General features: G+C 37.6%; 3 protein-coding genes across 4 annotated transcripts; all 3 read left to right on the top strand.

Annotated features, from left to right (window-relative positions):
* Window positions 1–1,730: 1,730 nt before the first annotated feature.
* Window positions 1,731–6,003, top strand: LOC113740175 (probable beta-1,4-xylosyltransferase IRX10L). The gene is made up of 4 exons (XM_027267700.2): window positions 1,731–2,274; window positions 3,742–4,130; window positions 4,422–4,663; window positions 5,102–6,003. Exons 1-4 carry the CDS (start codon window positions 2,163–2,165, stop codon window positions 5,613–5,615), a joined length of 1,257 nt encoding a protein of 418 aa, XP_027123501.1. The 5' UTR covers window positions 1,731–2,162; the 3' UTR covers window positions 5,616–6,003.
* A 1,012-nt stretch (window positions 6,004–7,015) lies between these two features.
* LOC113738742 (uncharacterized) lies at window positions 7,016–8,544 on the top strand. The gene is made up of 4 exons (XM_027265998.2): window positions 7,016–7,407; window positions 7,504–7,562; window positions 7,960–8,077; window positions 8,268–8,544. Exons 1-4 carry the CDS (start codon window positions 7,178–7,180, stop codon window positions 8,344–8,346), a joined length of 486 nt encoding a protein of 161 aa, XP_027121799.1. The 5' UTR covers window positions 7,016–7,177; the 3' UTR covers window positions 8,347–8,544.
* Window positions 8,545–9,365: 821 nt separating this feature from the next.
* Window positions 9,366–12,434, top strand: LOC113738626 (chromophore lyase CRL, chloroplastic-like). Of its 2 annotated transcripts, none has more exons than XM_027265865.2 (9): window positions 9,366–9,804; window positions 9,901–9,950; window positions 10,193–10,253; window positions 10,364–10,399; window positions 10,671–10,721; window positions 11,320–11,412; window positions 11,789–11,893; window positions 12,017–12,109; window positions 12,223–12,434. In XM_027265865.2, exons 1-9 carry the CDS (start codon window positions 9,592–9,594, stop codon window positions 12,358–12,360), a joined length of 840 nt encoding a protein of 279 aa, XP_027121666.1. In that variant the 5' UTR covers window positions 9,366–9,591; the 3' UTR covers window positions 12,361–12,434. The 2 variants fall into 2 exon arrangements, with proteins under 2 accessions (XP_027121666.1, XP_027121665.1); XM_027265864.2 differs by having other exon boundaries at window positions 9,443–9,804; window positions 12,014–12,109.
* Window positions 12,435–15,441: the final 3,007 nt, after the last annotated feature.

Below are 15,441 nucleotides of genomic sequence, written 5' to 3'. Positions count from 1 at the left end.
TTTGCCATACCGTGATATTTGTTTTCAGAGTTAGAAATCCTTATCTTTTCTTTTTTTTTTCTTTTGGCATCGATTGCACGTCTTTTTTTTTTTTTTTACCTTCAATTAATAGTTAACCCCAAAGAAATTACAGAAAAAAAAAGGGGGGAGGAGAGTGAAACTACATCACAAGTTGACACAACAAGCTATTCGGGCTTTATATATTATAAACCCACAGGTTTAAGTTAGGCCACCAATATTAAATCTGTACACTGTTTTTCATGACTCCGATCATGTAGCTTTATTTGGGCTGAAAGAAATATCTGTTGGGCTGTAAGAAAGTCTGTTAGAAGCCAACTGTAAGAAACCCAAAGCCTTTCATCTCATACTATAACCCAAAAAAAATCCAACATATGCTGCCGAAAACATATATATACTTTTTGCTTTTTGGAGAAGATATCTCTAATATTATATGGCATAAGCTAGTAATTTCATAATCAAATAATATATCTCTATAAATTTGAAAATTAGGATAAAACATTCTGAGTATTCTTGTTATTCTTTTTATCCTTTTGATGGTCCAGATGGAAACAATCAATAAATGACAAGTTCATATTAAATTTCCTGTTGATTGCCCCAAATATTAACTCACACTGATTATGACAAATTCTAAAGCTCTCTTGTTAAAAAAAAAAAGAAGAAGAAAAAATTCTAAATCTCTGCTAGTATGAGAAGTTTTATACAGTCATCATAGAGAGATTATAAGTTAAAAGTAACGAAAACATTATGATTTATGGTGCGAGGTGATAATGGTCTAATAATTAAGATTGAAATCTTAAATCTTAAATACGGGTTCAGATTTCCCTTTACCCTTTCTCATCTCTTAAATCTCACGTTTCTCCAACTAAAAAAGAAATTTAAAAATATGTAAAAAAAAACACACACACACACACACACAGAGTCTTCCATGGTCCAGAATTAAATTAAAGATGATCCTTGTATATGTGAAAAACATGCTACCCCATGGCTGAAGATTTTTTTCCCCCCCTATAAAACATCTCAATCAGAAACTACCTTGTATTCACCAAGCATTTTCAGACAATTTCCCTCTCCTTTTAAATCTCTTTTACAATTCTTTTGGCAGGTCAATAAATTTCGGGCGTTAAAACCAAAATTGGCTTTAGGCCGAACCACCGACATGTGATAGAATACTCCATTCCTCAACCTATTTACACTAACCATACCAATTTCGTCAAAATGTTTTCACCAAAATACTACAAAAGCAACAAAAATCAATGCCGACCCAAAAAAAAGAAAAAAAAAAAAAATTCAATGCATTCATTATGTATCGAGTATTTGCTTAAACATAATTGCCACAAAAATAATGCCAACTTCATTAGTGAGCAAACACATAGCAACCTTCAACACCAACACCACATGAAAAAGAGAAATAAGCAACCAAGTAGTAATAAGAATGAAGGAGATGGAATATTAAACTAGAAATAAACAGCAGAGCAGCCTTGACTATGAGCTTGGAGCAGCATACTTCGTAGCAGGGGGTTTTCATTGAAGTGGACTTCTTATCGAACCCAAAGAAAATGAAAAGCTCCTTTCATCAAATCTTCCCCGAATCATATGTTTATTAGCTGTATATTACACTAATCATCAGTAGATCTATATCCCCAGCAATAAATATAAAAGAATATATAGAAATACTACTACTCTATTACTCGTTTGTTTCCAGGAGTGTGTATTTTAACAGCTGCTTGGCAACCAACTCTAGACCAAACCAGTACCATCCCTCCCTTCCTAGTTCCTCCTCCAGGTCTTTCCCTGTTTCTTGAAGCAAATTTCTCACAAACCCTTTTCTCTATCAATTTCATTCCTCTGATTTTTGCTTAAAAAAAAAATAGAAAAAGAAATTGCAAGATTTCATTTTCTCTGTGGTGTGTCAAATCCCAATTTGCAAGAAAAGCCTTTCAACAACTACTTTGCCTAATGACATTCCAACTATTTCTTCCTCCTACTTGTTATTAAGTAAATTGATGCCGAGGCCTTTGTCTTTGGTCTTGGGGCACTTATGCGGTTAATAAAGGATTGATCTTTCTGGGCCATCCTAGGTTCCTCAGTTTTTTGTACTGATTGTTTTTGGAGTCGCAGATTTGAGTTGTGAAGAAAGAAAAATGAGGAACTGGAGATGGGGTTTAATTGGGATTGTTTTTCTTGCTTTTGTGATCAGAACTGAAGCCTGGAAGTTTAGCAAGGCTCAACATGAACACACTGAAAGAATTTCAGGTAACTAGAGTCCCGCCTTGGTTTGTTGAAAATTGTAAAAGGCATAAAATGAAAAAGTACTGAAGCAGATTTCTCTTCCTGTTCTTACTGGGAGGAATATGATGTGTTCATTTTCAGTTGGAATATGGCTGTTAATTTGGGTTGAGTTATCTCTGTGTACTGGATTTTGGTGGAATCATTGAATTTTAGATTGATATGGGTGTTATCTTGCACAGTTGCATCTAGGAATTCTGGTATGATTCCCAGTTGTGATTTACCATATTTTGTAGCTTTTCTTGTGAATTGTAGTTATGCCATTGAGGTTAAGAATTCATTGGATTTATGTACCTGTCCTTGTTTGGTATTGGGGTTATTGTAGTACTGGGATTTGTTTCACCTGCAAAATTGTCAGTTAGAAGTTGGCTAACGTTGGATAGATTTAATAGTGGGCAGGATGGTAGTGTAATGGGTTGGTATGTATGTGATTTCATTCTACTCAAGCATGTTTCCTTGATGGCTGCTGACCTCTGTTTGACAACGTTGTTGGGGTTTAACTCAAAAATACGGATCTATGTAATTATTGAAGCCAATAATCCATGATTTTGGTTTGCGTTGGCTATGTTTTAGAGGTACTTTTTGGTTATGCTGCTAAGGATTAAGGGTAAACACTGAAATTAGTAAATCTAGTGAACTAATTTCTGTAATATGGATGGTCTTTCTGGGGCTGAACAATGTTGTCATGTGATTGTTCATTTTGACCTAGCTAATGCTTCATATTGGATGCTCCTGGTACTGGTTTATATTGAATGGTAAAAATTGATCAACAAGCTATTATTGGTGTTTGGTGGTTTTGTTATAGATTGACACGCTAAGATTCCACTTATTTTAGTTGACCTGCAGATAGTTAACGACCACTTTTATTAAGCGCTACCCTTTGGCAGAAGGGAGAGGCTTGTTTCTTAAAACAGTCATCCTCCCTGGCACATAGCGTTGGTGTTATTGAGACTGAACTTGTGATGTAAGGTATATATGCTGAAATCTAGTAGGTGGTAAAAAAACCAGCTCTTTTCAAATATCACATGTTTCACCTGTAGAGAAATGTCGTAGGAAATCTTGGATGATGTGCTGCAAAACACAGTGGGTGTGTTTGTAGGAGATTATTTGTAAAAATTATTTAGCCTAACAGCATAGTAGTTTTTGTGATGTGATGTGTGTGAGATAAAAAGGTGATTGGGATTATCAAAATGTGATCGAAAATTGAGTTTATGATGCAAGCAAAATAAAATTTGGGAAATTTTTTTTCCAAATCTGAGTATCTCAACGATCCCAGGGTTTTGTCAGTTGATTTTTGTCGTTTTGTACATGTTTTAAGTATCTACTGGAGGGTCAGGAGCTGAAACTACATACTACATTCGTGGTCATGTTTCTATCTTTGTTGCAATATGACTGCTGTGTTTACTTTATCATACTTTTATTTTGAAAATTTAGGTAGTGCTGGTGATGTCTTGGAAGATGACCCAGTTGGAAGGTTAAAAGTTTTTGTCTATGAGCTTCCCAGCAAATACAACAAGAAGATCCTGCAGAAGGATCCCCGATGCCTCACTCATATGTTTGCTGCTGAAATATATATGCATCGTTTTCTTTTATCAAGCCCTGTTCGAACCCTCAATCCTGAGGAAGCTGATTGGTTTTATACCCCTGTCTACACAACCTGTGACCTGACTCCTAATGGCCTCCCCTTACCCTTTAAATCACCACGTATGATGAGGAGTGCAATACAGCTTATTTCTTCTAACTGGCCTTACTGGAATAGAACTGAAGGTGCTGATCACTTCTTTATTGTGCCCCATGATTTTGGTGCTTGTTTCCACTATCAAGTAAGATGTCTCTCCTTTTTTTGCCTCCCCCACGTTCCCAACTTTTGTTCCTCTTTAGGAGGAAAAAAGAAACAGTGGATGGAATCTCTGCTAAAAGATTTATGAATCTCCAAATAATACTGACAGCAGATTCTACTGAAAGTTATCTGGATTGTGTAATTTCTAGGGGGATTTGATATAATTATGATATTTTTTCAATTACATGAGAAATGACTGGTTGCGAAGGGGGGAGAAGATATTATATGATCTCTGTTTTCATCTGATGTTGACCATTATTTATGACCATGGCAGGAAGAAAAAGCCATTGAAAGAGGGATTCTCCCATTGCTTCAGCGTGCTACGTTGGTCCAAACTTTTGGGCAACGAAATCATGTTTGCTTAAAGGATGGTTCAATCACCATTCCTCCATATGCTCCTCCACAGAAGATGCAAGCCCACTTGATCCCTCCTAACACTCCTCGATCAATATTTGTTTACTTCCGAGGGTTGTTCTATGATGTGGGGAATGATCCAGAAGGTGGCTACTATGCAAGGTACCTCTCGCTATTGTGCATGTTAGTGTTTGCTTGTACGATTGTTTCAAAGTCAAGTGCTGCATCAGGTTTTCATAGTATTAAGCTTCCAGCAAAGCCAAAATCAGTGTGGTTTTAACTGAATAATTGTGTAGTTTGACTGGTGTCAAACTCCTGAAAACTTCACCCATGTCCTCCCCTCCGCCTCAAAAAAAAAAAAGGCCCCCATAAAAAGGGAGATAATAACTACAGAATAACTTAATAATCGTTTATCTGTAAAGTTTAGCAGGGGAGTTAAAATAGGCAAATGCAAAGAGTGAATAAAAATCGTCAATTTGGGCCAAGACATACCTAGAATGTGAAAATCTTCGCTCATAGCTTTTCAAGTTTTCTTAAGTTTCATGTGAGACACTGACAATATAGACTGAGATGGCTAAATCTACCTTTTCTTTTTGGCAGAGGCGCTCGAGCATCTGTGTGGGAGAACTTCAAGGACAACCCTCTCTTTGACATTTCGACCGAGCATCCAACAACCTACTATGAGGACATGCAGCGAGCTATTTTTTGTTTGTGCCCGTTGGGATGGGCCCCATGGAGTCCTAGATTGGTTGAGGCTGTAATATTTGGTTGTATCCCAGTGATCATAGCAGATGATATTGTGTTGCCATTTGCTGATGCAATACCATGGGAAGAAATTGGGGTCTTTGTAGCAGAGAAGGACGTCCCAAAGTTGGATACAATACTCACTTCAATCCCAACAGAAGTGATACTGAGGAAGCAGAGATTGCTTGCAAACCCTTCAATGAAGCAGGCTATGTTATTTCCCCAACCGGCTCAATCGCGTGATGCTTTCCACCAGATCTTAAACGGACTTGCTCGGAAGCTGCCACATGACAGGAGCACTTTCTTGAAACCCGGCGAGAAAATCTTAAACTGGACAGCAGGCCCTGTGGGTGACCTGAAACCTTGGTAGATGGTTTGACACTGATACTGGAAATTAGCGTGGCATTTCCTCCAACGTTGTTAGCACCCTTGCAGCTGTACTCACCTGCTGTTGTCATACTGCATCGTAGATTTTGATCTTGCAAATGCACGAGAGGTTGCATTTGTTTCTGAGCAGCGCATGCCGGAATTTGACAAATTTGGATGTTGCAGACCACAAACAACTCCCAAATTAATAGGGAATCAAGTACAGATGTGTTTATTCTTGATTTTTTTTTTTTTAACTGATCATCAATTCAGTGATTCACTACAGCGCACCATTTTCTTTCTCCCAAAAAGGAAGGGCCCCCAGTAGTTTTTTGATTCGTCCATGTCACTTCAATAAACCATTTTGGAAAACATTAGAGATTGAGATGGCAGCTAGGGACTTGATTTCCAATGACCCTTTGCATGAAATCTTCTTGCGAGCATGTTAGGCTAAGTGTATACTCTCCGCTAGCCTCAATGTCCGTCCAATGCATCCTGAAGTATATGAAATGTCATCCTTGATTAATTTCTACTTCTGCACAGAAAATTGTTAAGTAAATTTTGCAGTATACTCAAATGACGTGCTGAATTTAGACGACTAATCAACTTTTTGCAAATGGCTCGTAACAAATAAAAATAAGACAAGTCGCCTTTTATTTTTGGGCACTAAAAATTTTTTATCCACAAATGGAGATTCAAGAATCTGAGGCGGTGGACTTAATCGACTTGTTGTCAAAAGGAAATTGCTGATCCACTAGCAAAATATTTTATACACTGTGTAATCAACTAGTAAAACTAAAATTGGGATACTCTTGTACAGTCAAAACCAAATCGAGACTGTCAAGTTTGGGATAATTTTTCCCTTTATCTTCGATTATAAGCAACTCAAGTCAGCAAATTGTAATCATGTAATGCCAAGAAAATGGTGCACGAATGAATAGGGAGAACAAGGGATTAGCATTTAAAAGTCCAAAATAAATGGTTTAAGAAACCGATTTGAACACCACAAATTTTCAGGAGTCTTGAATCTCCAATTTTATACTATACATATTTCTCTAGCAAGGGTTGGTTGACTGCCAATTACAAGTTTAAAATATATAATTTCAGGATGAGATTTATCTTGAATAATAGAGTATTATTTGAAATAATTATTATACTATCAATTTTTTGTGATACTGTATGATTTATGTGAGATAAAAATATAAAAAAAAATGAATTAAAAAATATTATTGGATACATATTATTAAAAAAAAATTCTTGGATACATATTATTATTATTATTATTATTATTATTATTATTGCTTTGTTACGGGCTACGGGCTATGGGCTTGGGTGTTGGAACGTTGGAGAAGATAAGAAAGATGCAAAGGTGAAAAGGAGAACTTGTGTGGGGAGCATGACAGCCACACTTCACCCATTACGCAGTCTACTCTAATATTGACAACCAATTGCTACATTACACAAAATTTTACATTATCGCCTCATCTCTTCCTCTTTGCTTCCACAACTGCTGGGCAAAGACTCGACTCTCGCCAGAATTGGGAAGGAAGCTAAAGAGCAGTGGAAATGGCCCTGCAGCTACCCGCCAAGACCATACCCTCGCCTTCTTCTCTAGCCCCGACGGGCAATGCTGGCCTCCGGCGACCCGCCGATGCTTTTGCTCTCAAATCGTCCTTCCTCGCCCCTTCTCTTCACCTCCTGCTTCCTCCTCATCAAGGGTCCGGCGCTCCTGCAACTGCTCCAAAATTCTCCATGCGGGTTGCCTCCAAGCAAGCCTATATTTGCCGCGATTGCGGGTAATTTTATTTGCCTGCTGACAATTTTGTTCTTTCTCTGCTTTACTGAGTTGTTCTGTTACTAGATTGTAAATGCGATTTGTACGACATATGCAGGTATATCTACAGTGACAGAACGCCCTTTGAGAAATTACCGGACAATTTCTTCTGCCCTGGTACATTTTTCTTCATCTCAAGCTACCACATCCCTTTTATCCTGCATTATCAGATAATTGTCCTTTTCCTAAAGCTCTGAAAAATCGTTCGGTACTCATTTTATTCATGTTAATTTCTTTGTTCCCTTAGAATTTAACGTGATCCTTATCAAGGATTTTTCTTTCTGTGTTAGATGCTAATGAGGGTGGTAGTTGGAACAATTTTCGTCAGCAGACTGTCAGTAGAACTTAGAATGTGCACAAATTGCTTGTGCAACTTTTTACTTGCATCTTTTACGTACTTATGATTTCAAATTGGAGTTTAAAAATTTGTGGGCTTTTTGGAATGTTGTAGAAATGTTTTGTCCAGTCCTCTATTGGCAACACGACCATTGACTATTGAGACTGAATCTTGCAGTTTGTGGTGCTCCAAAACGAAGATTCAAGCCATATGTGCCCAAGGTGGCCAAAAATGCTAATGAGTCGGATGTTAGGAAAGCCAGAAAAGCACAGATTCAAAGAGACGAAGCAATAGGGTAAGCCATTGGGCTATGGATTTTCCTCCTTGAAGCTTGGTGGAATTGTAAAATCTTTAGCATTAACTGATTTCATGCTAATTTCTTGATTTCCTTCTTGGCTTTTTTTTGGTTTTGGTGGGGAGGGCGGGACTCGGGAGCAAGATGTATATGCTTACAGCCTTACACATGTTTTTTGTGGCTGTTGCAGGAGAGCATTGCCCATTGGAATTGCGGTTGGAATTGCAGCATTGGGTGGTTTATATCTCTACTTAAATAACACCTTTTAGGCTCAAAACACAGCAACACAAAAGTTGTGCTCAAACTTCTTGAGACTGGACCAGTTATTACTTTTCATTTCATCATTCAATATGGTAGTTTATTGGTTAAATCCATTGAGATAAAAAAGAATCCAAGAATGAGAGGACTACTTGGTTGTACTCTTCAACCTTTTTGTGCTTAATCCAGCAACGAAAATTTTGCCTCTACTTTACTGCCAATATGTTATTTTCTCTTGCTTTTAATGGCAATGATGATTTAATTGTAATCGTGTGCGTGATCGTTCACTGCCCGTTCAATTCATGGCAATGAATAGGAATCACATTGGAAATCAAAGATTACATCAACGCCAATCAATCAGTAACATTGCGCGAATTACTTAGATTTGAGAGTTTCAGATTTTAGCTTTATCGAACACATTCTAAATCTGTTACGTTTGAGCACGTATCAATGATGAGTGAATAGCGTATCACTTTTGGAGCAATTTTTGCTTAGAAAATTCAATTGGTTATCAAGGACCTTGTTTGGATTGCTGTTTTCCGTCGAAAAATTACGTCGTTTTTCGTAATCACATTTTCCTATTACCTTTTTCATTCACATACGTCAAATCGTTACAGTAATTTTTCCATGAAAAATACGATCCAAACACACTCCAAACGTGTCTGAACATGTTACAAGTGCTAAATTAGACCGGAGTCTGAACATGTTAAAATTTTTATTAAATTTAAATATTGAATTAAATTATTAAATTCAAGTGGAATCTAAACATATTAAATTTTTATTAAATTTAAATATTAAATTAAATTATCAAACTCAAGCGGTATCTTACTAGAATAAGGCCATACGTAAATACTTAAATTAGACGTTTCAACAAAAAAAAAAAATTTTTTTTGGAACCTTTTTGCCTGCACTAGCTGATTCCCCAAAACCCCAAAAAACCAAAAGGGAAAGGGTTAGTTTTGTCAAATCGTCTCAATTGAATATGTTACTGAATACTGATAACTAGTGGGGGTAGGTAATTTAATCTAATACTGCTAGTATTACTGCCAGTGACCAACTAGCCACTGCCTCCTCGCCGGCGTCCGACACTTTTGCCGGAGCATAATTTCTGTCCCCCTGAGATTTCCCCGAAAAAATTGAACTTCGAACTGACTATAGATTTAACAAATTGGAGATATGGATGAATCGATTGGTTGAGTTTTCACTGTAACTTACTGAGTAACAGAGCAAGTAATTACTAATAGTATATATCAGTGATGAGCACGGGTTCGGGTTCGGGGTCGGAGTCGAAGTCGTCGGAGCATGACTTCAACCCGAACTCGAGCTCAAACGGTTGGGGCAAGGCGCGGGGAGTGGTGCTTAAGTCCCTTGTGTTAATCGGAGGTGCCCTGTTGCTCAAACGCCTCACCAAGTCCACTACTCGCTGGGACCACGCTCGCATCGTAGCTCAATCCCTCGCCGGTGAAAAGGTAATCTCAAATTCTTAAGCTCTAAATTCTCAATTTTCTCTTTCAATTTTGGAAAATTTGAATTTATTTTTCTATTAAAGTTTTAATCTTTTTTAGTTTTCGAGGGAGCAAGCGTCTAGAGATCCTGATAATTACTTTAATTTGAGGTACAAATCCTTTCGTTTATTCATTTTTCGACATTTTGGGTTTTGCAATTGTTAGTCGTTGAAATTATTTGGTAAAATGATATTTGGAAAAATCTGTAATTGCATTTTTTTTCCTTTTTTCCAATTAATACACCTTATATATTTGAGTAAAAGAAAAGAATGAAAGAAAGAACTGAACTTTACTGGCAATTCTGAATGTGAATTATCAAATTTCTTATTTCTAACTAGAATGAGTATTTTAGATGGCTATCATGCCCAGCTGCCGAAATGGTTGATGGTTCGAAAGTTTTGTATTTTGAACAGGTTAGTATTTGGAATTGTGACTGGAGCTGTTTCAGTTGATGCTCTTGATTTTTCACGATATTGAACGTGTCAATTCCAATTATATAATGAGATTCTATTTGTTGTGGCAGGCATTCTGGAGAACTCCTCATAAACCATATCGCCAGGTTGATAAAGCGTGTATTTATTGTTTGTAAAACTTATTTCTGCATTTTGCTTATAGTAGACAAGCCCAGTTGCTCATTTCAAGAAATTCTGGTGGCTTTATGTCTTTGATATCCGAGCAGTTTATCAATTTGAATGCTTCTGGGAATTTTTGTTGCCGCCAAAGAAATGCTTCCCCAGTTTTCTTGCTCCTTTCTTCTTGGTTTTAGCTATAGCGGTTTAATTTTCTTATTGACATTAACTGTTCACTGAATTATATGTGGCCATTTCCAGAGATTCTACATGGTAAAGCCTTGCCCAAAGGAGATGAAATGTGATGTTGAGGTACTCTTAAAGTTTGTTTTTAATATTTATTCTTGGTACCTTTGTTGTTGCCACATTAAGCCTTAAAGAGTATAATGGTTCACTTGTTGAACTTGTACCATGTAAGCTAAGTGAACAGTTTTTGTGTGCATAGCTATTTGTTTAAGTGTCTAACTCTTGTCTTCAATTGATTACATTTGTTGGGTTAAACACAAATGCCATAGTTTTTTTGTGGTTGGAGACGATTGGGGATGTAGCTATGCAGATTATTTTATAAAAAATGACTTACAGGTAAGATGACAAAAGGTTTCAACTGTCGTATAGGGAAGAGACATCCAATGTATCAATATTCAGAAGCTTTAGCAGTTTAGCTGGCTGTCCACATTTTTTCATGATTTCTTGTTAGTTTCTGTCTTTTGCCCCCCTTGGAAAGAGAGACACTGAATGGGTGCAGGGAGGGGGGTTTGAAAGAGGAAGCTAAATAGCAGCTAGGATTCCAAGCTTGGGATTTTCGGTGCTACTTTACTAGCTAATAGTTTTCCTATTTTATTGAGTTTATAAAGAACTTAGATCTATCAATGCTAAAGATTTTGCCACGTCTCTTTCATACTAATTGCAGGTAAGTACACATGCCATCAGAGATGCCGAAGAGTATAAGAATTTTTGTGATCGCCCGAAGGACCAGCGGCCAGAACCTGAAGAAGTTATTGGGGTATGCTTTTAAGCAGATTTTTGCCAGGTTTATGAATTATAGATTATCTCAGCTTCTGATTGGCTACAAAGGCCTTAGAGTGAAATCTCGAAATAAATGAAGAAAATGTCTATATTCTATAAACAGCATAAAAAACAGGTTAACAAACCCCAGAATGTCATTGGGCTTAACTTCACTTTTATCTAATTTTTTCATTCAAATGGATATTTGAGGATCTCTTTTCCTGAAAAAGACGTCACTTTGTTATTGTATGACGCTGCCATTTCAATCTGACTGGTCAAGGATTTATATCTTCTCCAGCTCGATCTCTCTCTTGCTCTCTGATTTGAGGCCTTCTTTATTTAATTGTGGCTTTTAACTTTGATTTTGTATGAAGGACATTGCTGAGCATTTGACAACTATTCACCTCAAACGTTGCGACCGTGGAAAACGCTGCTTGTATGAAGGTTCAACTCAACCAGATGGATTCCCTAATACATGGGTATGAATCCCCATAATTTTTCTCAAACATAATTTTCTACAATCTGCATGTTATGTGTATCATGTGTTCGTCTCCTCCTCCTATATTTCTTTATAATTTTTAAAACTCATTGAATCTTAGCAGAATGGTGCGGCATACTGTACATCAGAACTCTCTGTGTTAAAGAACAACGAGGTACACATTTGGGATAGAGGCTATGATGAAGAAGGAAATCAAGTTAGTTTTCTTTGCTTCTTGAAATATTGTCCCCAAATGTGATTCCTTGAAAATGATGTTGGAAGCTTCTCTTAACAAATTTCCTTTGCCCAATTCTTTTAACTGATTTACAGGTGTGGGGTGCAAAAGGAGGTCCTTACGAGTTCAAGCCAGCTCCTGCTTCAAGTTTTGATGACATGTTCTCTCCCTTGAATTTTCCTCCTCAACCTTTAGAAAAGAGGATACAAGGTTCATTTGTCCTTCAAGAATGATCACTTGCTCTACAGAAGCGGAAAATGTAAATACAACTTCACATCCAATATATTAAGAGTTTCTCTTTTGAAAATTTTCCCTTGGGTCATGTATATTGTGGTCATCATGATTGTACGATGAGGAATGCCAATTTGATGAAGTAGTCAATCGCACTACGAAGTATAGGCATTGAGTCTCAAAGTCTCAATTTTGTGAAAGAAAGCATTTCGATTAGGAAAACAAGCTAGGAATGCATCGATGAGGTTTCAGTACTTGCTGGATAAGCCAGAATTCCTGGTTTATGCTGCTTTTTCACGTGAGGCAAGAGAACCGGTTTCTGGGCAACCACCTTTCAGGGGCCCGAGGGAGTTAGTCAATAGAAAATATGGATCACGGTCCTGCCTCATCTAACTGTTTCTGTAAAAGGGCCTGTTTTCTGGTTTGCTTGAATGGCGTCTAATCTTACGTCTTTCGTTAGAATGGACGCTCCAGGAATTTCAGTTGAGCTAATTCACATTAATCTCGGTATTAGTGTTGGAAAATAGAAAATTCAGTTATCTTCAAATTCCATGAAATCTTTTTCAAACTCCATGAATCTGATCTCCCGTTGCTTTTAGAATCTATCTCCTATCAACGCAACGTATAATGGTTAACCTCTAAGTCAGAACTTTTAGGTTCCCAAGTAGTGGATATAACGCAGGAGAGATCATCATCATCATCATGAGTAGTTCATTTGCAGAGCACAACAGCAGAATAAACCAGCAGCAGCCCTGCAACAGATTAAATCACCCGGAGGTTCGTGTCCATCGTTTAGACGACGACGTACGCTGTCTATGTCTAGAGAGGATCATTTCTGTATGTATACTATGTATGCTGGCGTTCTTTTTCGTTTGGTTGGTTCTCGTAATCGTTTGTGTTCGAAGGGAATCCTGAATTCAAGACCAGCTCCATGTTAGTTTCTCCTTTCAAAATATCCAATTCTCAGACGTCAACAAATTGGACCATTGGATTACTGGTCACAAATACCAATTACCTGAGTTCTACTATCTATGATGGTTTTGACGTACTGGTATATCTAGACAATGGGCAGTATCTCTGTGAGACTACGTATCCCGCATTTGAGCAAGGATCAAGGGAACAAACGAGTGTGATCATCATAGGACCAAAGGCGTGCGCGCAGGTTCTCACAGGTGCGGCTGCAGAGAATATCAATGGTGGAGTGGCCTATTTCGAAATCAGAATATGGGTTCGCTATAGGCATGCCATGGACAAGCATATGAGTTGGATTTGGCCAGGCAAAAATTGGAAGAAGAGCAACGTCCATTGCAAAAATGTGGAGGTCTGGTTTCCATCTAATGGCACGCAAGGCAGAATGGTAGGAAAAATGAAGCAATGCATACCATAAAATATTAACACTGAGGTACGCAAATTGTTATTAATATCTAGATTAGTGATGAAAACCTTATTCCCCGTAGCTTGTTATATATTTGTACATAAGTCAAATATATTGAATATGCACATTCATTCAATGCAAAAAAACACTTTATATTTTTTATTCACCAATTAAACGTCAACATACAAGTTTTAATATATTGTATACACTAAGAGTTCGCATTGTATGTGCTATCGTAACCAAAAAATATATATATATATATATATATATCTAATTAGGACGGTTGAAACTGGTAACCACGCGAAAACATTGAATATTTCAAATTAGTGCTGCTAAAACAATACTTCCAACCAGTTTCATTACTTTAAGTGGATGCGAGAGTTGTATTAGTGGATGTTTTATAAGAACGTTGTAAACGATTTATGATTTTAGGACATGCTCTGATCCTTAGTGATAATCAGAGTTGAACTCACATAAATTTTTTCTTGCCAAAAAAAAAAAAAAAATCTTAAGTGGATTAGAATTTAGGCACGCCCCGAGCTTGAGGGATTTTTAATAATATTCATTGTGCAATTGGAATTTGGCCTGGCCAGGTAACCTTTTCCTAGTCCACTACTAGAACTACTTTAGCTGTAATTGGATTTTCTTGTCAAACTAGGATTCGGGTTATTCTGAAATTCTATTAATCGAAATCTACCCTTATAATAATAATGCTCTATCTAGCTATTTTATTGTCGTACTTATAGTTCAACTCTCTCTAATATCTAGCTATTTTCTTGTTGCCGCCACCACCACCACCACCACCATCACAATGGGCAGCACAAGTACACAAAACGCATTCAGAATTACTCAGCAGCCACCTTCTTCTGTCGTCTATGGCATCCCTGTGGATGGTGCCGCCGCCTATAATAACCGAACTCCTAACCCCGTGGCTGGTGCCGCGGCCTACAATAGCGGAGGTCCTAACAATGGCAACTGCTGCTGTGGCTGTCTAGTAAAGCTTGTTTCAGCGGGTATTTGTTTCTTGTTTTTCCTTTGGTTGTTGAGTGGAACAAATTTATTATTTACAAACGGCCCAGAATTCTACGTCAGCTCAATGCTGGTTTCTCCTTTCAATGTAACCCAATCTGGAATAATAGCAGCAAATTGGAGCATTGGACTGTTAGCCAACGATAGTTCATACATCCTCGGCGGATTTGAGGTGTCGCTATTTTATGACAATAAGAAATATGGCGACAATAAGCAGTATCTTTGCGACGCTAAAGCTGCGGACCTTATGGCTTCTGGGAAAGATCCAGGATATCAGAAACATCTATTGGCAGGGCCGAAGGCTTGTTGGCAGCCTCTGACGACTGCAATTGCGCCCGAGGACATACGCAGTCAAGTCTCATATTTCGACGTCTATTTGGAGGGTCGCTATAGATATGTTAAATCCAACTTCGAACGGTCGTTTTGGCCTGGAAAAGGTTGGAGGAAGATCAGTCTCAACTGTGCCGAGGTGGAAGTTTGGTTTCCCTCTAATGGTACCCAAGGCATAATGTTAGGAGGGATGAAGAAGTGTGAGTAGTTTCTTTTTTAAATTTCATGCTCGTAACTTTAGTGACCAATGCTTGGTCGTTTGCTTCTTGTAGTTGATTATGGGCATCACCTTACCAACTGCACCTGATTCAAAAAAAAATATTTTTTTTATTTTTATTTATAGTGCTCG

Source organism: Coffea arabica, chromosome 4c, assembly GCF_036785885.1.
Source record: "Coffea arabica cultivar ET-39 chromosome 4c, Coffea Arabica ET-39 HiFi, whole genome shotgun sequence".
NCBI lineage: Eukaryota > Viridiplantae > Streptophyta > Magnoliopsida > Gentianales > Rubiaceae > Coffea > Coffea arabica.
This window is presented reverse-complemented; position numbering and strand designations above follow the sequence as displayed.